The sequence below is a fragment of the Rhinopithecus roxellana genome, chromosome 1 (assembly GCF_007565055.1).
Source record: "Rhinopithecus roxellana isolate Shanxi Qingling chromosome 1, ASM756505v1, whole genome shotgun sequence".
Taxonomy (NCBI): Eukaryota; Metazoa; Chordata; class Mammalia; order Primates; family Cercopithecidae; genus Rhinopithecus; species Rhinopithecus roxellana.
The window spans coordinates 178,039,699-178,065,755 of record NC_044549.1 but is presented as its reverse complement, the minus strand read 5'-3'; the positions used below and the strand labels follow the sequence as shown (position 1 = coordinate 178,065,755).

The following is a 26,057-nucleotide window of genomic DNA, read 5'->3' as shown; positions in this document are numbered from 1 at the left end:
AAAAATAAAAAATCCGGTGTTTATTTTGGATTTCACAGACACAGACAAAAACACATAACTCAGTGCTCAAGAAAGAGTTTTGTGTTTCCTGGCACTGTGGATGTTAGAGGCACCTGGGACAGGGAGCAGATCCCTCTGGAGTCTGAGTGGCAGGTCTGCTGCCTGCAATTGTGTGGTTTGTGCACTGTACGAAGGTGCCTGCTAAGAGAACAGGGTCCTGAATTCCAGCCGTGGCTCTGCTTGATGAGCTGTGTGCTCTAGCTAGGGCCTAACAGAAGGCTGCCTGCTACCGAAGGTGTTTCACCAAGCTGTGAGGCCTGCATTTGCCCAGAGGAGGCCCCTTTTCTGTTTTGCACAAAAGCACTCATTGATTAATGGTGTTCCACCCAACTGTTCACTGGAGAAGTGTCTAACAAGAGACAAATCCGTTCTCAGGTACTTTGCAAAGGTCAACCAATGGTGTGTGTGGGTGGTACAGCATGGTTGTAGGGTGGCCAATGGTGGGAACCCCACACTAAGGAGCTTCCTGCCATGTGTGGCTGCCATGCTAAAGTCAAGACAGTGTCAGCAAACCCAGATGGTTGGTCATCTTCCTCTTGGAGCTCCCTCAAGTTTGGGCGGGTTTTGACTGTCACTACAGAAACAACTGAATTATTGGTGTTGCCCTTCCCCTTCCCCTATTGTTCCCTTGCCTTGTGCTGACACTTACGTTTGTAGGGCACAGACCATGTTGCAGCAGGAGGAATTCTCCCCATACAAAGTTCTATCTCTGACCTTCTGGTTGTTGTACAGAAAAGTACTAATATTTTATGGCCAGGTGTGGCGGCTCATGCTTATAATCACAGCACTTTGAGAGGCTGAGGCAGGTAGCTCACTTGAAGCCAAGAGTTCTTTTTTTTTTTTGAGACAGTGTCATTCTGTCGCCCAGTGGAGTACAGTGACACAATCTTGACTCACTGTAACCTCGGCTCACTGCAACCTCCACCTCCTGGTTCAAGCGATTCTCCTGCCTCAGCCTCCCAAGTAGCTGGGACTACAGGGACGCGCCACCATGCCTGGCTAATTTTTTTTATTTTTAGTAGAGACAGGGTTTTGACATGTTGGTCTGGAACTCCTGGCCTCAGGTGATCCACCTGCCTCAGCCTCCCAAAGTGCTGGGATTACAGGCGGAAGCCACCGCGCCCGGCGAAGCCAGGAGTTCTTTTTTTTTTTTTTTTTTTTTAAATCAGAAGTATGTGAAGAGAGAAGCCAGAAGTTCAAGACCAGTCTGGGCAACATAATGAGACCCCATCTTACAAAAAACAGTAAAAATTAGCTGACGTGTGCCTGTAGCCCTAGCTACTCAGGAGACTGAGGTGGGACAATTTCTTGAGTCCAGGAGTCAAGGCTTCAGTGCGAAATGATTGCACCACTGAAATCCAGCCTGAGTGCCAGAGCAAGACCCTGTCTCTCTAACAACAACAAAAACCTAAATGAAAATATTTGAGGCCAGGCGTGGTGGCTCACGCATGTAATCCCAACACTTTGGGAGGCCGAGGGGGAGTGGATCACCTGAGATCAGGAGTTCAGGACTTTGTCAATATGGTGAGATCCCCATCTCTACTAAAAATACAAAAATTAGCTGGGCATGGTGATGCGTGCCTATAGTCCCAGCTACTCAGGAGGCTAAGGCAGGAGAATCGCTTGAACCCGGGGTAGGGGGCGGAGGTTGCAATGAGCCAGGATCACACCACCGCATTCCAGCCTGGGGGACAGAGTGAGACTCCGTCTTGGGGAAAAAAAAAGAAAAGAAAAGAAATAAAAAGAAAATATTTTATGGTACTAAATTTCTTGCCAGTGTATTTTTCTGTACATATTTTTATATAGTTCAGAACAGATTGTATAATTTTATATCTAGCTTTTTTTAACTTAACATTATAATGTGAACATTCTATTAAAATGTTGAAAGCATTTTTTTTCCTAGACACAATGTTCATTGACTACATTCTGTTCCATCATATGGCTATATCTTAGCTTGACCATTCCCGTACCAGTCATCTAAACTGGGGTCAACAAACTTCCTTAAAGGTCCAGATAGCCAGGCGCGGTGGCTCACACCTGTAATCCCAGCACTTTGGGAGGCCAAGGCAGGAGGATCACTTGAGTCCAGGAGTTTGAGACTGACCTGGGCAACATAGCAAGACCCCGTTTCTCAAAAAAAAAAAAAAGGGTACAGATAGTAAATATTTTAGGCTTTATTGGCCATATAGTCTCTGCCCTTGTAGTATGAAAGGAGCCATAAGCTATAAACAATACATATACGGGTGTGCTGTATTTAACACAACTTTGCCAAAATAAAAGGAGGACTGCATGATTCTGTGGGTCGTGTAACCGAGTCCAAAGTGTGTACCACTCACTGCATGACATCTAATAAGTCAAGAGACAAGGGGTTGAGGCAAGGAAAATGACTTTTATTCAGAGAGGCAGCAAACCAAGAAAATGGAAGAGTAGTGTCCTAAAGAACCATTTTAAGTCAATACAAATTTCAGGCTCCTTTTATGTGAGGGGAAGAGGGAAGGAATTGAGGTCAAGAAGTGGCCAATGATCACAGACATCTGGGTAGCAGCAAGGGTCCAAGAAGGTGGTGAAACCTTGTCCTTGGTCGGGTCACAATGCTCTTATAAATCTTTAACATAACATTATTACTTGCATACATCCTCCTTATCTCCTGAGGGGTTAGTTTTGGGGGAGGTACTATTACCATCCTTACTTTAAACTATAAACTAAATTCCTCCTATAGTTAGCTTGGCCTATGTGCAGAGATAAGCAAAAGCAGTTAACCTAAAAGATACAGGTTATCACTGCAGGGAGGTTAGGAGCAAAATGGAGTTAGTCATGCTAGGCCTCCTTGTCACTGTTATAGCCATAGCTTGCTGATCTCTGGTTTAGACTATTTCTAATGTTTGGTACTATAAATAATGCAGCTAATGAACATCTTTGTGAAGAAGTCCTTGAACATGTCAGATTATCTCTTAGGAAACAATCCTACAAATTGAGTTGCTACAACAAAAAAAAACCTATGGCTATTTTTAAGGTCCTTGATCCATAATATGGGATACAAAATGAAGTAGCTCTCTGAACAACCACCTAACCTTAACTCGGCATCATTCTTGGACCCTGCCTATGTCCCTGGGAATCCCTGGAACTAACATTTCTTTGGTTCTGTTTTTTATTTTAAAGAGTTGGGGTCTCACTCTGCTGCCCAGGCAGGAGAACAGTGGCACAATCATGGCTCACTGCAACCTTGAACTCCTGATCTCAAATTATACTCCCTCTCACCCTCCCAAAGTGCTGAGATTATAGGCATGAGCATCTGTGCCCGGCCACTTTTCATTAGTGCTAAGCACACATCACCAAGTTCAGTTTTCCTGAGTTGCCTCCATTTCTCCAGATCATTCAGCCCCTTTACAATGGACAATTATGCTCATCTATTTCTGCTTCAATAATCTATCAATATCTATGTGCTACCTTTTCCTTCCCAGCCCAATTGTTTAAAGATGACAGGCTAGGCTAGGCACCATGGCTCATGCCTGTAATCCCAGCACTTTGGGAGGCAGAGGCAGGAGGATCTTGAGCCCAGGAGTTTGAGACCAGCCTGGGCAATATAAGGAGACTCTGTCTTTACAAAAATAAAATTAGCCACACATGGTGGCACACACCTGCAGTCCCGGCTACTTGGAGGCTGAGGTAGGAGGATTGCTTGGGCCTGGGAGGTAGAGGTTGCAATGAGTCATGATCAGGCCACTGCACTCCAGCCTGGCAACAGAGGGACACCTGTCTTCAAACAGAAAAAAAAAAAAAGACAGACTAAGCACGTGTACCTATTTAGGCTCCTTCTGGAAACCCCACGAAAATGACAGCAAAAGGATTTTTTATCACATAAACCCTATACAATTGATTAAATTTGAGGGAACATTACAAATAAGGAAATTCTATCATTTGCAACAACATGGAAGAACCTGGAAGATATTATGCTAAGTGAAATAAGCCAGATTCAGAAAGACAAATATCACATGATTTCACTGATATGTGGAATTTTAAAAAGTTGAGCTCATAGAAGCAGAAAGTAGAATAGTGGTTACCAGAGGCTGTGGGAGGAGGGGAGTAGGGGACATGTTGACCAAAGGGCACACATTTCAGTTAGCCAGGAGAAGTAAGTTTTTGAGATCTATTGTACATGGTGACCATAGTCAATAATAATGTATATTTTGAAGGAACACCTGGAATTTTACCCCCAAATATGGCTCCCTGGTATAATGAGTATTTTGAACTAAACGTCCTTAGCGATCAACAGATGCTAGAAGAAACCTTTTCTCTACGTACATAAAGACCTGAGGGATCCAACAAGGAAAACAATTACTAAGTTTTTATGCCATTTCTCCTATTAATCTGCATTTTGTGAGTGATTTTTTTAGTGATTCTTCAGAGAACAAAGGGGAAATCTTTTCCTGGCCCCTACAGTTTCAAAATTGTAAAAATAATAACAATAATAATTTTTTTAAATTAAACATTTATTTTTACTTTTATTTTTTTTCATCAGAGACAGGGTCTTGCTATGTTACCCAGGCTGGTGTCTGGAACCCCTGAATTCCTGGGCTCAAGTAATCTTCCTGCCTTGGCCTCTCAAAGTGTTGGAATTACAGGTGTGAGCCACCATGCTTGGCCAAGAATAGATTTTAAATGTTCTCAATACAAAGAAAAAGAAGTACGTGAGGAGAGGGATATGTTAATTAGCTTCATATAATCATTCCACAATGTATACATCTATTAATATCAAAACATCATATTTATCCCATAAATATATATAATTATTATTTGTCAATTAAAAATACAATTTTTCATTTAAAAAACTGAAGGGCTGGAAAACAGGATAAATAACAACTGACTTAGCAGGCTTGTGAAGCTGAGTCTTAAGCCAGCAGGGGTGAAAGTTAAGAAGGAACTCAACCTGCATTGAGACTCCCATAGAGTTTTGTGACCAGGCTTTGGTAGTACCAGCTACATCTAGTATAAGTGGGGGTGCATATAAGACTGAATACAGGAGATTAGTTGGAAGTCAGTAAGAAGTAGTTAGAACCCTAAATCTCTCCTGCAAGTCCACACAGCCAGACTGTACATCCCCCACCCCAGAATAAGATTGTAAGTTGAAAACAAAAGGTCTCTGGATAAAGGGATACCAGGCAAAATTGGGGTTGATGTACTATACTGAAAACAATACCATACTGGAAGATTATTTTCTGTGGTTCATATAATACAAAATCCCAGCCAAATAACCTACGAAGAAGCCCACATTCCAGATTATTGTTTAAGACCTGAAAAAGAAACAAAACAAGAGATAAAAGAAAACAAAATAAGTAAAAATAAATAAATAAAATGAAGCCCATATTGACAACTCCACCTCATGTGCTCAGAGCTTCCAAGCAGCCTTTTAGCTCCACATTAAAAAAAAAGTATGAATGGAAAACCAAGGGTCACCACACATCTGAGAAAAGCCCCTAATAAAGACAGAGATCAAAACAGGAAAGAAAAAAATAGAGGAAATGAGACTACGCAGACAGAAATTAAATATTAATGGACAAGAAGTTGGGCGCAGTTGCTCACACCTGTAATTTCAGCACTTTGGGGGGGCCAAGGCAGGAGGATCGCTGTAGGCCAGGAGTTCAGGACCAGCCTGGGCAACATAGCGAGACCACCTGTCTATAAGAAAAAAAAAATTAGTTGGGTGTGATGGCACACACCTGTAGTCTCAGCTACTCGGGAGACTGAGGTAGGAGGACCACTTGAACCCAGGAGTTCCAGGCTGAAATGAGCTATGATCATGCCACTGCACTCCAGCCCAGGCAAAGACACTCCAACTCTAGAAGAATGAATATGATTTTGTTGAATAGGGTTGAGTTTTTGAAGGCCACAGACCACTATGATATAAAAGATTCTCTTGTCAATCCTAAAAGAACCAATTTTTGCCCCCTTGGGGGACAACTGCTGCCCCTCTTAGAGACCCCTTCTCTACTGAAGTGCATGCTTTAGAGCAATAAGACATTGCATCTATGAAATAATAGGTTACTATTTTTAAAATGAACACTGAAGTGAGAAAGAGAAGTAGCTCAGAGAAGTCTGAAAAATGTGTGGTATGCAAAATTTATCAAGCCCAGAGAGACAGAATCTTCAGAGAATGAATCTTCAGTCACACCCACCCCTCCCCAAAGAGCCATGCCTAGGAACAATTGTTTAAAGGCATTTTGTTCTTTCTTTCCTTCCATGTAGTTTCCAGACTGGCTGATAAATTACCTAAAATACTATCACAAGTTGCACAATATGACCCTCACCCATTATCTTCATGTTCCTGGAATTTGTGATACAAGGAACAATATATGCCAATTAGTAGTTTATGTTCAATTTAGGAACTGCCCCTTCTTTTTTCCTTTAAAAACCCACTTGTTGGCCGGGCGCGGTGGCTCACACCTGTAATCTCAGTGCTTTAGGAGGCTGACTGAGGTGGGCAGATCATCTGAGGTCAGGAGTTCGAGACAAGCCTGACCAACATGGGGAAACCCTGTCTCTATTAAAATACAAAACATAGCTGGGCGTGGTGGTGCACGCCTGTAATTCCAGCTACTAGGGAGGCTGAGGCAGGAGAATTGCTTGAACTTGGGAGGCAGAAGTTGCAATGAACCAAGATTGCACTACTGCATTCCAGCCTGGGTGACAGAACAAGATTCCATCTAAAACCAAACCAAAACAAAACAACCCCACTTGTTGATTGCTTGAAGCCAAGAGTTCAAGAGAAGCCTGGTCAACATAACAAGACCTTGTCTCCAAATAAAACAAAAACAAAAACAAAATCCACTTGTAAGTGCTGCTAATCACAGCATATAGTCAGGACAACTTAACTTGAATCTGTGTCTCCAGGGCTGTAGTCCTCAAATTTGGCCCAAATAAACTCTCTGCTTATATTAATTTTGCCTCAGTTTATTCCTATAGGTGAACCAATAAAAAAGAGTCTTAGAATTGTAGTGTTACCAGAAAGGGGTCCCAATCCAGACCCCAAGAGAGGGTTCTTGGACCTTGCACGAGAAAGAATTTGGGGCAAGTCCGCAAAGTGAAAGCAAGTTTATTAGAGAAGAAAAGAAACGAAAGAATGGCTCCTCCATAGGCAGAGCAGAGGCATGGGCTGCTCTATGAGTATAGTTATGGTTATTTCTTGCTTATATGCTACATATGGGGTGGATTATTCATGAGTTTTCTGGGAAAAGGGTGGCCAATTTCCAGAACTGAGGGTTCCTCCCCTAAAGACTATGTAGGTTAACTTCCAGGCATTGCCATGGCATTTATAAGTTGTCATGGTGCTGGTGGGGGTGTCTTTTAGTATGCTAATACATTATAACTAGTATATAATTGTTACCAGCAGCAAATCCATATGGGGCTGCAGCAACTAGATACTTGCTTCCTCGGAGGACAGAATTCAGCCAAGGGGCAGAAGTAGGTTTAAGGCAGAGGGAGAGACTGAGACAACTTTTAGAGCATGAATGAGAGTTTATTAAAAAGTTTTAGAGCAGGAATGAGAGGAAGCAAAGTGCACTTTGAAGAGGGCTAAGCGGGTGACTTGAGAGATCCAAGTGCCCTGTTCAGCCCTTGACTTGAGGTTTTATAAATGGGCATGGTTCCAGGGTTTCCACTTCTCTTCCCTTAATTCTCCCCTTAGGGTGTGCTGTCTGTATGTGCAGTGTGTTTACTGAAGTTGTACGCATGCTCAGCTGAGGCAGTTTTCCCTTACCAGTCAAGTGTTCCCAGAGGAAGGTGATATACCCTTAAACTCTGCTGTTTTGCCTCTTATTGAACATGCCTTAGCCCACTTGTCCAGCTCCAAAGATCTTACCAGGAAGCTGCTGATTACCAGTTTTAGGTGTTTCCTTTTCCTTTTTTCTTTGAGATGGAGTCTCACTCTTGTTACCCAGGCTGGAGTGCAATGGTGCAATCTCAGTTCACTGAAACCTCTGCCTCCCAGGTTCAAGCGATTCTCCAGCCTTGCCTCCTGGGTAGCTGGGATTACAGGCATGCACCACTACACCCAGCTAATTTTGTATTTTCAGTAGAGATGGAGGGGGGCAGGTCTCACCATGTTGCCCAGGCTGGTCTTGAACTCCTGACCTCAGGTGATCCACCTGCCTCAGCCTCCCAAAGTGCTAGGATTACAGGCATGAGCCATGGTGCCCAGCTAGTTTCAGGTGTTTTCTATCTGTTGGGAGATTGTCTTTCCCTAGCACTGGCTGCAACCAATTATTATTTTAGAGAGAGAGTTTCACAACTGCCTGACCATCATCTGATGGTCACCTGACATTCCTGGAGAGGGGGCCCTCCCCTGCCCTGCTCATGTCTGCCTAACTGCTGACTCTAACATAATGAACAGTGAGGATGACCAGAGATCACTTTCATTACCATCTTGGATTTGGCAGGTTTTGGCCAGCTTCTTTACTGCATCCTGTTTTCTCAGTAAGGTCTTTGTGACTTGTATCTTGTGCCAACCTCCTATCTTATCCTGTGACTAAGAATGTCTAACTTCCTAGGAATGCAGCCCAGTAGGTCTCACCTTTATTTTACCCAGCGCCTATTCAAGATGGAGTCACTTTGGTTCAAATGCCTCTGACAGTAGGGGCCAAGGGAAAAACTTCCCCTTTGTCCTCTGAAGGTTTACTGAAAAATCAACTCACAAAATGCAGATTAGTAGGAAAAAGGTATAAAAACTTATTAATGTGTACACAGGGGAGAATCAGAGTGATCACTCAATATCCCAGTGGGGCCCAGACACTTACATAGCCTTATTTGAGAAAGAAGTGAGTAGAAGGGGAATATAGGTAATTATGTTGAGGTACAATAAATGATTACTAGGGAGAATGAATGGATCAGGGAACAGAGATTAGCTTGTAAATGGTTCTCTTTGAAAAAAAGATTTTATTTTATTTTATTTTATTTTATTTTATTTTGAGACAGGATCTTGCTCTGTCCCAAAGGCTGGAGTGCAATGGTGTGGTCACAGCTCACTGCAGCCTTGACCTACTGGGCTCATGTGATCCTCCTGTAACCACCCAATGGGTTCACCTTGCCTGCTGCCTAGACAGTATGACTCCTAAACCATAATTTCTAATCTTGTGGCTAGTTTCTCAGTCCTACAAAGGCAGTCTAGTCCCCAGGCAAGAAGGGGGTTTGTTTTGGGAAAGGGCTGTTGTCATCTTTGTTTTAAACTATAAACTAAGTTTTAAATTATAAACTACTTTTCTCCCAAAGTTAGTTCAGCCTAAGCCCAGGAATGAACAAAGACAGCTTGGAGGTTAGAAGGAAGATAGAGTTGGTTCGGTCAGATCTCCTTCACTGTCTCAGTTATAATTTTGCAATGGCAGTTTCACTCCTGCCTCAGCCTCCTAAGTAGCTGTGACTATAGGCACATGCCACCATGCTCAGCTAATTGTTTTTTTTTAGAGAGATGGGGTCTCACTGTATTGCCCAGGCTTGTCTCAAACTCTTGGGCTCAAACAATCCTCCCTGTTCAGCCTCCCAACGGGTTGGGATTACATGCATGAGGCACCACACCTGGCCTTTTTTTTTTTTTTCTAAGTTTTTTGTTGTAGGTTGTGCTACATTTCCCAGGCTGGTCTTGAACTCCTGCCCTCAAGCAATTGTCCCACTTTGGCTCCCCAAAGTGCTCTTTGGAAATTGAGCCTGAGAGAAGAATATTATCTTGTGAATAAGTCTGTTCAGGTGTGGTTAATTTCTTGCTCTTCTTTTCTGCAATAGATGAGAAAGCAAGAAGCAGAAGGAAAAATGATTGTTTTCCTTGGTGGGTCCTTCAGGTCTTTATGTAGATAGAGAAAAAGTCTCTTCTAGCATCTATTGATCTTTTAGGATCTTTAATTCAAAATACTCATTATACCAGGGAGCCATATATTGGGGTGAGGTTGCCTTGCCTGTACTCCTCCAGAATTTATTTTTTAATTAATTAATTTTTTTTTTTTTTTTTTTGAGACAGAGTTTCGCTCTTATTGCCGAGGCTGGAATGCAATGGCACAATCTCAGCTCACCACAACCTCCACCTCCTGGGTTCAAGCGATTCTCCTGGCTCAGCCTCCTGAGTAGCTGGGATTACAGGCATGCGCCACCAAGCCCAGCTAATTTTGTATTTTTAGTAGAGACGGGGTTTCTCCATGTTGGTCAGGCTGGTCTCAAACTCCTGACCTCAGTGGTCCACGTGCCTCGGCCTCCCAAAGTGCTGGGATTACAGGTATAAACCACCACACCTGGCCTTTTTTTTTTTTTTTTTTTTTTTTAAGAGAAAGAATCTTACTCTGTCACCCAGGCTAGACAGCAGTGGAATTATCACAGCTCACTGCATCCTTGAACTCTTGGGCTCAAGGGATCCTCCCGACTCAGCCTCTTGAGTAGCTGGGACTACAGGTATACATCACTATGCCTGGCTAATTTTACTTTTTTTTTGGTAGCTATGGGGTCTCGCTATATTGCTAAGGCTGCTCTTGATCTCTTGGCCTCAAGTGATCTTCCCGCCTTGACCTCCCAAAGCGCTCGGATTACAGATGTGAGCCACTGTGCCTGGCCTCCTTCAGAATTTAAAAATATGAAAGCAGAAGTTAGGAACTCAATGAAAAGACTGTAAGTTGGACTGAGTGCTGTGGCTCCTGCCTGTAATCCCAGCACTTTGGGAGGCAGAGGCAGGCAGATTACTTGAGGTCAGGAGTTTGAGACCAGTCTGGCCAACATGGTGAAATCCTGTCTCTACTAAAAACACAAAAATTAGGTAGGTATGGTGGCGTGCACCTGTAATCCTAGCTACTCGGAAGGCTGAGGCAGGAAAATCGCTTGAACCCAGGAGGTGGAGGTTGCAGTGAGCAGAGATCACACCACTGCACTACAGCCTGGGTGACAGAGTGAGAATCCATCTCAAGGAAAAAAAAAAAAAAAAGATTGTAAGTTAAATCTCCTAGAAAGCAAAACACTTGAGAGATAGTGAAAAAAGAAGAGTGCAGAATGTAAATTTATAGCATCAGTTCAGTAGGTTCAACATTTTAATAATGAGGCTGGGGGGCACAGTGGGTCACGCCTGTAATCCCAGCACTTCAGGAGGCTGAGATGGGTGGATCACTTGAGGCCAGGTGTTTGAGACTAGCCTGGCCAATATGATGAAACCCCATCTCTACTAAAAATACAAAAATTAGTTGAGCGTGCTGGTACGCACCTGTAGTCCCAGCTACTTGGGAGGCTGAGGCAGGAGAATCACTTGAACCTGGGAAGCAGAACTTGCAGTGAGCCAAGATCGTGCCACTGCACTCCAGCCTGGGTGACAGAGCAAGACTCTGTCTCAAAAAATAATAATAATAATAATAGTGAAACCACCTTTGCAAAAATTGTAACAGAAAATTTTGAGACAGGATCATTCCCTTGAGCCCCTTGCAGTACTTGCTATTGGGGTGTGGCTTGTTTACCTGGCCACCTCACGCTCAAACCCCTTGTGAGTGAGCGAGTGCAGGAACTGGAAAAAGCGAATGCTGGAACTAGCCAGTTGCTCCTCTCTGGCAGGAGCAGGCTCAGTGCGGGCCCCATAACAGCGTCCAAGCATGTTACAACCATGCTCAGTGGAGGGTCAGGGTGGCAGCCCCTGCCCTCTCAACACCCAGGTTATTGTCCAGCATCCAGGAAGAATCAAGTCACATGAACAGATTGAAAGGTAGTGTATGCAGAGGATTTTATTGGGCAATGGAAGTGGCTCTCAGCGGGATGGCGAGTTGAAAAGGGGATGATGCGGGAAGAAGGTGATTTTTCCCTGAAGCTGAGCAGTCTGAGGCCAGGCCCCTCTCCAAAGCTGCATCATCTGAAGTTAGCCAAATCTACCCATAGTCTCCAACATTCAGTTGCTTCTCTGCTCACTGCTCAGCCACTTGTATCCTTGACAATCAGCTGTTTGTATCCCTGATGCTCAGCTGCTGTGTTACTCTGCCAGCTGAAATCTTCTTATGAGCACAGGATGGGGAAATGCCAGGCCAAAAAGGCAACATGTGGGTGGAAAAATGGGGCTCCTGTTTTCATTTACAGCTGAGGTTCCAGGATTAAGGGTGGGGTTTAGCCAGGAGCCCAGCCCTTCTGTATCAATGGCAGTGGGGGAGATGTGATCTAGCCAATCTCCATCTTGCTTTTAGCCTTCAAGCTGCCAAACTAACTTTAGGAGACATTTAGTCTATAGTTTAAATTATAATAGCCCCTCCCCCAAACTCAACCACCTTTGTAAAGCTAATTAGAGACCACTAGGCTAGAGGGCAGGGAGGAGCCTGAATTCTGCTAAGGTGTAGACATAAACGATTGCCAGCCATAATTCTGGAGGTCACAAGATATGCAACTTCCCCAATTACTCCTTCAGATAACATCACTACTGTTTCAGAACCTAAGATTGACCTTTCGGGATACTGTCTCAGGTTTCTTGCATGTCCGACACCCATGCTTTACCTGGACCTACTGATCAACAGCTCCTGTGGCCCACCCAGGAGTGATTCAGCATGCAAGAAGATCGTTTCCCACATCCCTGTGATTGCACCCCAACCAAGCACCCATTGTCTAGCCACCCCCACCCTTTCCCCCAAATGACCTCTGAAAAACTCCTAACCTATAAGCCTTCGATGAGACTAATTTGCATGATGACTCCATCTCCCACATGGCATGGCATCAATTGAACTCTCCACTGCAATGCTGAGATTTTTGTGTGTGTGTATGACACAGAGTCTTGCTCTGCTGCCCAGACTGGAGTGCAGTGGAGTGATCTTGGCTCACTGCAATCTCCACCTCCTGGGTTCAAGTGATTCTCCTGCCTCAGCCTCCCAAGTATCTGGGATTACAGGCGTGCACCACCACACTGGGCTAATTTTTGTATATTTAGTAGAGACAGGGTTTTACCATGTTAGCCAGGCTGGCCTTGATCTCGTGACCTCAAGTGATCTGCCTGCCTCAGACTCCCAAAGTGCTGGGATTACAGGCATGAGCCACTGCACCTGGCCCAATGCTGAGAATTCATTTTCTTTGTGCAGTGGGTAGGAAGAACCTGTCAGGCAGTTACAGTAAGAGTTCCAGGCCAGGCACCATGGCTCATACCTGTAATCCCAACACTTTGAAAGGCCAAGGTGGGCTGATCACTTGAGCCCAGGAGTTGCAGACCAGCCTGAGCAACATGGTGAAACCACAACTCTATTAAAAAGTACAAAAAATTAGCCAGGCATGGTCCCATGTAACTGTAGTCCTAGCTACTCAGGAGGCTGAGGTGGGAGGATCATCTGAGCCTGGGAAGTTGAGGCTGCAGGGAGCCATGATCATGTCAGAGGTGTTTGAACCACAGTGACTCCATCTTGAATAGGGGCTGGGTAAAATAAGGCTGAGACCTACTGGGCTGCATTCCCAGGAGGTTAGGTATTCTAAGTCAGAGGATGAGATAGGTCAGCACAATGCACAAGTCACAAAGACCTTGCTGATAAAAGGATGTGGTAAAGAAGTTGGCCAAAACCCACCAAAACCAAGATGGTGAGGAAAGTGACCTCTGGTGGTCCTACTGCTCATTATACATATTAGCATGCAAAAAGACACGCCCACCAGTGCCATGACAGTTTACAAATGCCATGGCAATGTCAGGTTACCCTATATGGTCTAAAAGGAGGAGGAACCCTCAGTTCCAGGAATTGCCCACCCTTTCCTCCCCCCTCCCCGCATCCCAAAAGAACTCATGCATAATCCACCCCTTGTTTAGCATATACTCAAGAAATAACCATAAAAATAGCCAACTAGCAGCCCTCGGGGCCACTATGCCTACAGAGTAGCCATTCTTTTATTCCTTTACTTTCCTAGCTTGCTTTCAGGTTACTCAAATTCTTTCTTTACCCAATTCTTTCTTACTCGAAGTCCAAGAACCCTCTCTTGGGGTCTGCATTGGGACCCCTTTCCAGTAACAATCGTGCCACTGCACTCCAGCCTGGGTGACGGGAGTGACACGGTGTCTCACAAGAAAAAAAAAGACCATCCTGGCTAACACGGTGAAACCCCGTCTCTACTAAAAATACAAAAACTAGCCGGGCGAAGTGGCGGGCGCCTGTAGTCCCAGCTACTCGGGAGGCTGAGGCAAGAGAATGGCGTAAACCCGGGAGGCGGAGCTTGCAGTGAGCTGAGATCCGGCCACTGCACTCCAGCCTGGGCGACAGAGCGAGACTCTGCCTCAAAAAAAAAAAAAAAAAAAAAAAAGAAAAAAAAAGAGAGTTCCAGGAGAAACCGTCTGTGTGTGTGTGTGTGTGTGTGTGTGTTGGAGGTTGGAGCAGAGGGTGGTCGGGGGGGTAGTCCTGGAAGTGTTAGGTGTTAGGGAATCATTAAATAAATAATTCAAATAAGTAAATTTCCCCAAACTAAAAAATAAACATTTCCAAAATCATAGCAGCCATGGAGAGTCCAGCCCCTGAACAGGTGAAAATATCCCCATCCAAGGTACCTCACCATGACATTCAGGGACCAGGGGACTGGAATGTTGGCTCAGAACACCACCCCAAAATATGACTGTGGAAGATGAAAATGAATGCCACCTCAAAATATACTTTGGCATATTTTGGGATGGCTATTCCAAGAAACTGAAGACACAGGAATAGCTCTGAAAAGATCTCCTTTTGTGAAAGAAATTTACAAAAGAATTTTGTAAAAGGAAATCTACATTAGCAAACAGCTGATGCAAGCGGAGGCTTTCTCTGAGGCCCCCTTATCTGCCTAGAGATGGAGCTAGGAAAAATCATATCACAGGAAAAAGAGATTGTGGGTTGACACGTCCCAGAAAGAGATTACCACAGGCAGCCACCCTTCTGAAGGGTGCTACCTGAGGGATTTTATCTGCATAAGGCAACCTTTGTGGGCTGTGCATTTCCTCCCCTCTCCCTTCTAGAATTGGTGCCATGACCTCCTCTTTTCACACCCCCACCAAGTGCAGCACCAGGTGTACCCTCTCCACACCTTCTCTGCACCCCTGCCAAGCCGCAGGTCCCCTATTCCTTTCCGTGGCCTCAAGATGGTATGCACACTGGCTCTTCTGGGAGTTTCATATTTTGTGAGGCCTCCATGCATATTTGCACATAATACATTTGTATGTCTTTCCTCTTGTTAATCTGTCTACTGTCAAGTTTATTCCAGAGACTCAAATTATAGAACCTTTAGAGGGTGAACGAAAAGTTCCCCTTTTCCCTACAGAAAAAAGAAAATATACTAAAAGAACCTATTCTCTTATTTCTGAGAGGTATCATTTAGCTCATGATAGGTAAGAATCTTACAGGTTGAAATAGCATTTCTAGTAGAATTGTCACAAGGATTTTAAGAAGTTCAGAAAGAAGTTCGAAGGTTGCTAGACTACTTTTTTTTGGTAATGTAAAAGTAATAAAGGGTCATTACAGAAAACATGAATTTCAGAAAAGTATAAAGAAGAAAAAGTAACAGCTATAATTGAACAAACCTGAAATAAATACTGTAACTGTTTTGGATTGCTTCCTTCTTGTGCATGAAGTTTTTTTTTCCCCATATAGCATCTCCCTATCCTTTAATAATATTTATCATTAAACATAACTGAAACTATACTTGTGAACAGTTTTGGAGTGCTGGAGTGCAGTGGCTGGATATCAGCTCACTGCAGCCCCAACCTACCCAGGCTCAGGTGATCCTCCCACCTCAGCTTCCTGAGTAGCTGGGACTACAGTCACGCACCACCACACCCAGATCAGTTTTGTATTTTCTTTTCTTTCTGAGATGGAGTCTCACTCTGTCGCCCAGGCTGGAGTGCAGTGGTGCAATCTTGGCTCACTGCAAGCTCCACCTCCCAGGTTCATGCCATTCTCCTGCCTCAGCCTCCTGAGTAGCTGGGACTACAGGCGTCTGCCACAACGCCTGGCTAATTTTTTATATTTTTAGTAGAGACAGGGTTTCACCATGTTAGCCAGGATGGTCTCAATCTCCTGACCTCGTGATCCGCCCACCTCAGCCTCCCAAAATGCTGGGATTACAGGCGTGAGCCACAGCGCCCGGCCCAGTTTTGTATTTTCTATAGAAATAGGGTTTCACCATATTGTCCAGGTTGGTCTCAAATTCCTGGGTTCAGCTGATCCACCAATCTCAGCCTCCCAAAGAGATGGGAATACAGGCATGAGCCGTTGTGTCTGGCCCAGTTTTATAATGTTATGTACAAAGCCTCAAAGGTGAAGGATGCAGTGAGCTATGTTCATGCCAAAAAAAAGAAAAGAAAAGAAAAGAAAAGAAAAGAAAAGAAAAGAAAAGAAAAGAGAGAAGAGAAGAGAAGAGAAAAGAAAAGAAAAGAAAAGAAAAGAAAAGAAAAGAAAAGAAAAGAGGTCACAAAGACCCTGCTAATAAGACTGGTTGCGGTAAAGAAGCCAGCCAAAACCCACCAAAAACCAAGATGACGATGAAAGTGATCTCTGGTCATCCTCACTGCTCAAAATACACTAATTATAATGTATTAGCATGGCAAAACACACGCCCACCAGTGCCATGACGGTTTACAAATGTCTGGAAGTTACCCTATATGGTCTAAAGCGGGGAGAAACCCTTAGTTCTGGAGATTGCCCACCCCTTTTCCAGAACGTTCAGGAATAATCTACCCCTTATTTAGCATATGATCAAGACATAACTATAAGTATACTCAGTTGGGCAGCCCATGCCACTACCGTGCCTATGGAGTAGCCATTCTTTTGTTTCTTTCTCTAATAAATTTGCTTTCACTTTATAAACTCGCTCTGAATTCTTTCTTGTGCAAGGTCCAAGAAACCTCTCTTGGGGTCTGGATTGGGACCCCTTTCCAGTAACACAATGGGTTCATTTTGCTTGCTGCCCAGATAGAGCCAATCTGTCAAGACAGAGAAACTGCAATGCGGAGAGACTTTCATTCACGGCTGAACGAAAAACTGGTTTTATCACTCAAAACAGTCTCTCCGAAAATTCAGAGACTAGGGTTTTTCAAGGATAGTTTGGTGGGCAGCAGGACTAGGGAATGGGGAGTACCCATTGGTTGGGTCAGAGATGAGATCTTATGAAGTTGAAGCTATCCTCTTGGGCTGAAGTGATTCCTGGGTGGGGACCACAGGAACAGCTGGCAGGTCTGAGTGGCAGTCATCAGACATGCAAAAACCTGGCCGGGCATGATGGCTTACACCAGTAATCCCAGCACTTTGGGAGGCTGAGGCAGGCAGATCACCTGAGGTCAGGAGTTTGAGATTGGTCTGGCCAACATGGTGAAACCCCATCTCTACTAAAAATACAAAAATTAGCCAGGTGTGGTGGTGCACGCCTGTACCAGCTACTCGGGAGTCTGAGGTGGGAGAATCGCTTGAGCCGAGATGGTGCCATTGCACTCCAGCCTGGGCGACAGAATCTCAAAAAAAAAAAAAAAAAAAAAAAAAAAAAGCAAAAACCTGAGAAGACTCCTTAAAAGGCCAATCTCAGGTTCTACAATAATGATGTTACTGTAGGAGTAATTGGGGAATTGCAAATCTTGTGGCTAATTTGTTCATCCTAAAAAGACACTCTGGTCACCAGGCAAGAAGGGGATTTATTTCAGGAAAGAGCTGTTATCATCTTCATTTCATAGTTAAACTATAAACTAAGTTCCTCCCAAAGTTAGTTCAGCCAACACCCAGGAATGAACAAGGGCAGCTTGGAGGTTAGAAGCAAGATATAGTCCGTTAGGTCAGATTTATTTCACTGTTCTAATTTTCTCACTCTTATATTTTGCAAAGGTGGTTTCAGGACTTCAGGAACATGCCACCATGACTGGCTTTTAAAATTTTTTTGTAGGGGTCTCATTATTTATCCTATGTTGGTCTCCCAACTCGTGGTCTCAAGTGATCTTGTCTTCAGCCTCCCAAAGTGCTGGGATTATAGGTATGAGCCACCGTGCCAGGCCTCCTTTAATTTATAATTATTTCTAATTAGGATTGACCATTTTGCCCATTTTGTCAGCAGTCTCTTTCAGGAGTTGTCTCATTTTGCCAGTCCTAATATTTTTCTTACAGATGTAGACATGTTTGGCAACATGTTCCAAGGAGCTACGTGTCATGTTCTCTTCTCCATGGCCATGCCCCAGACCAGAGAATATAACGCCTCCACTGTGAAAATGTGGAAATATTCTTTCCAAATGACAGTGACAGTATGGCACTCATATTTTCCACAGCGTTTCTTCCTCTTTTTTCTTCTGCTGGTTTTCTGAGTGTTTGTATTTGTCTTCCTAGTTTATCTTACTCTGGCTGAGTGAACATAGGACTGGAGCTGTTTTCCTACCTTCCAGCACAGGCGCATGTTACTGGGAAGGGGTCCCAATCCAGACCCCAAGAGAGGGTTCTTGGATCTAGCATAATAAATAATTCAGAGTCCATCAAGTGAAAGCAAGTTTACTAGGAAAGTAAACGAATAAAGAATGGTTACTCCATAGACAGAGCAGCCCGAATGGCTGCTGGTTCCCCATTTTTATGGTTATTTCTTGATTATATGCTAAACAAGGGGTGGATTATTCATGCCTCCCCTTTTTAGATCATAAAGGGCAACTTCCTGACATTGCCATGGCATTTGTAAACTGTGATGGGGCTAGTGGGACTGTAGCAGTGAGGATGACCAGAGGACACTCTCGTTGCCATCTTGGTTTTGCTGGGATTTGGTTGGCTTCTTTATTACAACCTGCTTTATAAGCATGGTCTTTATGACCTATATCTTATGCTGACCTCCTATCTCATCCTGTGACTAAGAATGCCTTAACCTGCTGGGAATGCGGCCAAGCAGGTCTCAGCCTCATTCTACTCAGCCCCTATTCAAAATGGAGTTGCTCTGGTTCAAATGCCTATGATACCCACACTATCCCCTCACCCCTACCCTGCACTCCAGCCATAGTGACCCCAGAGTGCCCTGCACCCAGTTGGTACCCACTGAACACAATTTAATGAAATGCCACATATTTGAGAAGGACAGGAAGGAAAAGTGAAAAACTTCCAATTTATTTTACTTATTTGAGACGGAGTTTTGCTCATCACCTAGGCTGGAGTACAGTGATGCGATCTCGGCTCACTGCAACCTCCGCCTCCCAAGTTGAAGTAATTCACCTGCCTCAGATTACAGACACGCACCATCATGCCCAGCTAATTTATTTTATTTATTTTATTTTTTTAAGTAGAGACAGGGCTTCACCATGTTGGCCAGGCTGGTCTTGAACTCCTGACTTCAGGTAATCCACCTGCCTTGGCCTCCCAAAGTGCTGGGATTGCCGGCATAAGCCACCTTGCCCTGCCCTTATTTTTAAATATTTATTTATTTATTTATTTTAAAGACAGGGTTCTGCTATGTTCTCAGGCTGGAGTGCAGTGGCTGGTTTATTGGTGAGATCATAGTACACTATAGTCTTGAACATCTGGCCTCAAGTGATTCTCCTGCCTCAGCCTCCCAAGTAGCTGGGACTACAGGCATGTGCTACTGTGCCCTACTAATTTTCTTTTAAACAGAACATTTGGTTTCAATAGCAGAACTTACTTAAATTTGTGAGAAATGTCTGCTCCCCAGTAGAGAACACGGCCCTGCAAAACACTCTTGGTTTACTCATTTCACAATTTTCCCTTCCTCGGTTGACAACTGTGAAATAGGGAAGCAAATGCTATCAAAGATAGCTATAAATAATATCTGCATGAGGCAGACAATTATCTGTACTGCAGTCCCTTTTCTCTGCTTTGGCCTTAATTCCAAACAACATTAAAAAGCAAATCCACAAAACCATTTGGGGATAGGAAAGTACAAAGGGGTATTTACTCATAGGAAAAAAAAATTAGGACCCTTGATTGGTGTCCAGCCCATATTTATGCTCCCCAGTGTCCCAGGGGCCTTGCAGACACCTTCGGAGCCCATCACACACATTACCTTAAAATGCTTCCCAGATTTAACTGAAAGCAAACACCTTCAGTAGGCAAAGTAGACTGAACGTTGGGTAAAAGCACCCTTGCTTTCTAATCTCCAGTGAGGCCAAAATTGATCTTATGAGCTCATGAGTTGATCTAGAAAACACATTTGTAATAAATATTTTCTATGCTCTTCAATGACAATTAAAAAATGGACACTATATAACTAAGATGGGATTGATCTTATGAGCTTATATATTGATCTAGAAAACACATTTGTAATCAATATTTTCCATGCTCTTCAATGACAATAAAAAATGAACAGTATGTAACTAATTAAGACGGGAGTAGAAGGCCAATAAAAACATCTAGTGTCTAGCACCACCTTGTGGTACAACATTCAAATCCTGAGCCCTTGCAAGGACCCCAAGATTAAACCTTCTTGAAAAAGAGTTGGTTCGTGAGCTGCTCTACCATTTCGATGTAACAATATACTTTCTGGAGAAATACGAAATAATAGAAATAATTAGCACTTGACTGGTACTTTATTGTAAACCAAGCGCTCCCATCTGAATGATCTCACTTAATCATGGCAGTAGCCCTGCCAGGTACTAGGTACTAAGATCTCAGTCTTAGACATGTGAAGTCTGAAGTTCAAAGAAGTTGGTAGTTTGCACTGGGCAAGTCCTGCACTTGAACCCATTTATTCATATTCCCATTATTCATATTCCAAATCCTGTAATAAGATTGCATTAGCACTACTGTATGGAGTGTGTATATATATACACACACACATAATCACTGTATGTATTAATATATGTGAAAAGGTCAAAAGAAACATATAGTACTATATGGAATATTTTAATATAATATAGTATTTATACTATTTTTTATAGTACTGTTAGCCAGTACTCATTATGTTTCTGGGGCTGTTTTCCGGCTGTGAAGACAAGGCAATATTGGTTGACTCTTTGTAGTCTATATGATTCCACAGAGCTTGCTACTAAACCAACCATGGTCTTGCTTTCCTGGTCCCTAAGTACCCAAACTGTGGGAGAACCTGATCCTCTGTTGTCTTAATTTAGGGTGCACTGATGGAAATGTGGCCAGGGGGAATGAACACAAGGACCTAGAGGCAGTGAGACTGAAGCCATTTTTATGTTTGGCCTTTAAAATGCTTATGAACCAATCTACTGACTCATAGTTAAAATACTGATGGACTGGGTCACTTCATTAATTTAATAAGAAGTACATTTTACAATCAATGTATCTTAAAGTTGGCAGCTGCCTGGCTCACTTCCAACCCTGGCCCACCCATGAAAAAATAAATCTTAGTTATATATATACACATATATACGTATATACGTATATATATACATGAAATTAGATTATGGAATTAGAATTTGGGGCCATAATTACTCCTGTGGGCAGACACAACTCCAAGTTGCATTTGGAGGAAACTGCTGGCCCCATTCACAGGTATACGCCCTGCCAACCACTGGCAAAGAGGCCTTCATCAACCTGTTTTGCTTTCTCTGAAGTCATTCTTGTCTCTTGGCCAGTCTGCCCAATAGCTACCCTTCTAAGGGACAATAACCTAGACCTCCTGGTTCCTAGATTCACAACAAACCCTCCACTGAGAATACTATTGATGGAAAACTGACAGAAGGACCAACAGCCTGTTAGTCTTCTAGGGATTCTAAAACCCACCTAGACCATCTCCTTTCAGTCCTCTTCATCTACTTATTTGACTAGTCCTTTGGGGGTTATATCTATGTTAAGCTATATTATCAGAAACAATGCTTTGATACTTGTTTTTATTACTAGTAATGCTGTTAAGTTTGCTATGTTATAGTGTCCTATTTATGGGAACTAGAGGGAAAGGTTCCTTAGACCTCCAGATTAGGAGTAGCTGCCTCAGGTTTATTGCATGGAGTCTGAACTTGATCTTGTTTCCTTCTTTACGCTGACCACTAGGAAGCAAAATCTGTTATTTATTCTTAAGTGTATAAGACCTGTTGTAATGCAGTTTGTGTGGATAAGGTTATTTTCCTGGCCTCAACTTTTTTTTTCCTTTAGCCCAATTTCCCTACTTAAAATCGTGTAATTTTTGTATTTTTGTAAGCGGTCCTTAAACTCTTTTGGGGAGAATTTTTAAAATAGAAGAAAAACTACTCAAACTACTCTCTGGTGTTAAACTTCAGAATAGAGACTACCTTGCGGGGACAGTGACTAGAATGAGACACAGGGGTGGGGTGGGTTCTGGGGTGCCAGTCATGCTGGACGTGTCATACATCACTATGATGTCAGTGAGCTAAATACTTATGATTTGTGTACTTCTCTGTATGTATGTTAAACTTCTATGTTCAAAAAATGAAGACTGAGGGAAATACTTATGTGCTATATATATGTACTTCCTTTAATCCTCTGAACACTTTTAAGTTAGTAGCTATCCCCATCATAAAAATGAAGAATGTGAGGTTCAAACAGGTTAAGGAATGAGGCCAAAATTCCAAATGACTTCTGAAAACAGAAGCACAGGCTTATCCTACTATACTACACTGTTCCTTGTTTTTTTTTTTTTTTTTTTTTTTTTTTCAGTTGGACACGGGGTCTTGCTCTGCATCCAGGCTGTAGTGCAGTGGCGTGACAATGGCTCACTCCATTGCTGCAGCCTCCAACTCCTGGGCTCATAGCACCAGGCATACACCACCACACCCGGCTAATTTTCTTATTTTTGCATAGAGATAGAGTCTTGCTACATCACCCAGGCTCTCACTTTTCTACTTTAAGTGGCCTGTCTTCATCCAGCTTAGCCACTAAAATCCAAGAAACATTGACCAGACCTAGTAGAGACACAAGTGAAAGAACTTCCATGAGGGGGCAGTGGGCAGCGTCTGGGGCTGTAGCTGGCTGTGGGATTCATTTGGTGGAGGGGGCTTTGGGAGGGAGCACTGGACTGAAAGTGGGGAGCCTGAGGCTGCTTCTGGACAGCGCTGGACTCTCACTGTGAGAAGGCCCATGAGGACCCCTATAGGTCTACCTTCTTTACAAGTTCCATCAGCCCCTCCCAAGAAGTTGAGGACAGATGGCAAAATCACAACACCCAGCAAGCACAGATTGAGCCCTGCGGCCTGCCCCTATTCTCTTCAGGAGCCAGGTGGATTTATTCTGATTGTACGGAACCACTATGACTATCATCCAACCCCTTCACACTGGGACCCCTCCTCCAGATGTGGTTGCAGTTGAAGGGCCCAGGCCCGCTGCATGTGCAGCCCAGTCATGTACTCAAGACAGTGTTCTCACAAACAGCTTTCTGCAGAAAGGCGCACAGAAAGGCTTACAGGCTTAACTCTTGGGAGCAGAACAAAATCACCTGGATTTTACTTCATAAAGGAAAAGTCATTAAAAGGCAATGATTGGGAAACAGGTCAGCAGACCAATTTAGGGATTTCCCCATATTCCACAACACTAGCTACATGATTTTGGACTCATCATTTACCCCTTGCTACTGCTTCCTCATTTCCCAGTAGGGAGTTGGAACATCCATTCTAAAGCCCCTCTCAACTCTGAAATTCTAACTCTAGACCCCAGCCATCTTCTCAGAGAAACAGCACTGGACAAATGGGGCAGAGGGGAGGACAGGTGATGACCATCCCCTCTCTCCCAGGGCAAACAGTGTGACAAGGAACTGGCCCAGTGATAAGGGGTCTCAACAATCAGGTAGGGAGCCATGGAGGGTTCTTGAGCACAGATAGAGCAAAAGTGGTATTTGTGGAACATTAGTTTTGAAAAAATACGTAAATGAACTAAAGGGGAGATCAATGGGCAAATATGACACCTGGAAAAAGAAAACAGAACAATCCTTTAGGCTAGAAATACATATGAGTGTCTTATTTTAGTCTACTTGGCCTCATTTTTACTCCATGGTTGTCTGACATGTTGCCTGGAGGAACACTTACAGTCACATGAGTAATGACAAGAATCTCTTTACGTGCTACAGGGTCCTTAGGCTTTTCTTTGTGGAATTTTACAGTGAACAATATGGCTAAATTATGTTATTCTATAAAACTTTCACTACTTTTCAGGCCTTGAAGTTTTATTTACATGTCTCACACACACATACACTTTCTATTTTTCAACACAAAAAGTACATAGTAGTCCCCGCCTTTTCTACGGGTGGTATGTTTCAAGACCCCCAGTGGTTGCCTGAAACCAACACAGTACCAAACCCTAAAAAAAAAGAACAATTTTAACAATACACTGTAATAAAAGTTATGTGAATGTGATCTGTCTTTCCAAATTTTTTTTTTTTTTTTGAGACAGACTTTTGATCTGTCGCCCAGGCTGGAGTGCAGTAGGAGTGCAGTAACGTGATCTCAACTTACTGCAACCTCCGCCTTCCAGGCTCAAGCCAACCTCCCACCCCAGCTGGGACTACAGGCACACGCCACCACATCTGGCTAATTTTTGTTATTTCTGTAGAGACAGGGTTTCACCATGTTGCCCACACTGGTCTTGAACTCCTGGGCTCAAGGGATCTGCTGGCCTCGGCCACCCAAAATAAAAATATTTCATTTCTTAAGATATTTTCAAAATATCTTAAGAAAAGTAACTGACTGCAGTTGAAAACAGATAATTGAAATTGTGGTAAATGAAACCATGGATAAAGAGGTACTACTGTACATGCTCATCAAAAAAAATTAAGGGCCAGGCATGATGGCTCACACTTGTAGGCTTAGCTACTCAGGAGGCTGAGGCAGGAAGATTGCTTGAGCCCAGGAGGGTTGAGGCTACAATCAGCTGTGATCGCACCACTGCGCTCCAACCTGCGTAGCACAAGATCCTGCCTCAAAAAATATATAAAGTAAAAAGAGTGATTTTATTTATTTATGAAACATGGTCTCACTCTTGTCGCCCAGGCTAGAGTGCAATGGCATGATCTCGGCTCACTGCAAACCTCCGCCTCTTGGGTTCAAGTGATTCTCCTGCCTCAGCCTCCTGAGTAGCTGGGATTACAGGCACCCGCCACCATGCCCGGCTAATTTTTTGTATTTTTAGTAGAGATATACTATATATAATTATATATATTATATATAGATATATTATATATATATATTATTATATATAATAATAGTGTTCACTATGTTGGTCAGGCTGGTCCTGAACTCCTGACCTCAGGTGATCCCCCAACCTTGGCCTCCCGAAGTGCTGGGATTACAGGCATGAGCCACCACGCCCAGCCAAAAGAGTGATTTTAAATTATCCTCTTCAAGGGGAGGTATGAATGCCAACCTCATGAAAGGTCAGGACTTATGATCCAGGCCCAGGATCACAGGAGATGGGTTCTTAGGAGGCTTTAGAAATTTGCTCTGAAGGAAAACTCTCGGCACACACAGGCCTTCTTTTTTATTCACCGTCTCTCGAAACACATACTCGTTTATCACTTCTTCATAACCTGTGTCCATAAAGAGCTGAGCCAGGAATTCTGTAAGACAAGCATCAACAATGCTCAAAAGTCTTCATAACATTACATTTGCTTTGCAGTCCTTGAGGAGGAGGGATAGGGGCTGAGGCTATTTTAATATTTTTTAAAATGAAAACCTCAATGCTAAAATTCAAAGGTTTTCATTTGGGAACTAATACACTCCTTCTCCTCTTCTACCCAAACAGAAACTTTCAATTAAACAATTTAATCAGAACAAGGTGAAGGACAACTCGGTGTATGCATCTTGCCTTATTATGAATTCTCAAATACAAAAGCCCAAGTAAAAAGAAACAATTCCAAATTGACTATATTTTTTTTAAAAAATTTAAAAAATATATATTTTATTTATTTATTTATTTATGTATTTGAGACAGAGTATTGCTCTGTCACCCAGGCTAGAGTAGTGGGACGATCTCAGGTCACTGCAACCTCCGCTTCCTGGGCTTAGAGATTCTCCTGCCTCAGCCTCTTAAGTAGCTGGGACTACAGGCACACACTACCATGCCTGGTTAATTTTTGTGTGTTTTTAGTAGAGACAGGGTTTCGCCATGTTGGCTAGGCTGGTCTCAAACCTCTGACCTCAA

General features: G+C 43.3%; 1 protein-coding gene across 7 annotated transcripts in view; it reads right to left on the bottom strand.

The window, feature by feature from the left end:
• The window catches only part of METTL6 (methyltransferase like 6), a 44,306-nt gene that overhangs the window by 1,185 nt on the left and 17,064 nt on the right, over positions 1–26,057 (bottom strand). For 4 of the 7 annotated variants that reach the window (XM_030933636.1, XM_030933647.1, XM_010356054.2 and 1 more), the window contains one exon: positions 25,128–25,473. In XM_030933636.1, coding sequence (XP_030789496.1) covers positions 25,292–25,473 — 182 coding nt within the window. In that variant the 3' untranslated portion in view covers positions 25,128–25,291. Of the gene's footprint in view, positions 1–25,127; positions 25,474–26,057 lie in introns of those variants that run through there. The other 3 variants (XM_010356056.2, XM_010356057.2, XM_010356051.2) reach the window with 2 other exon arrangements.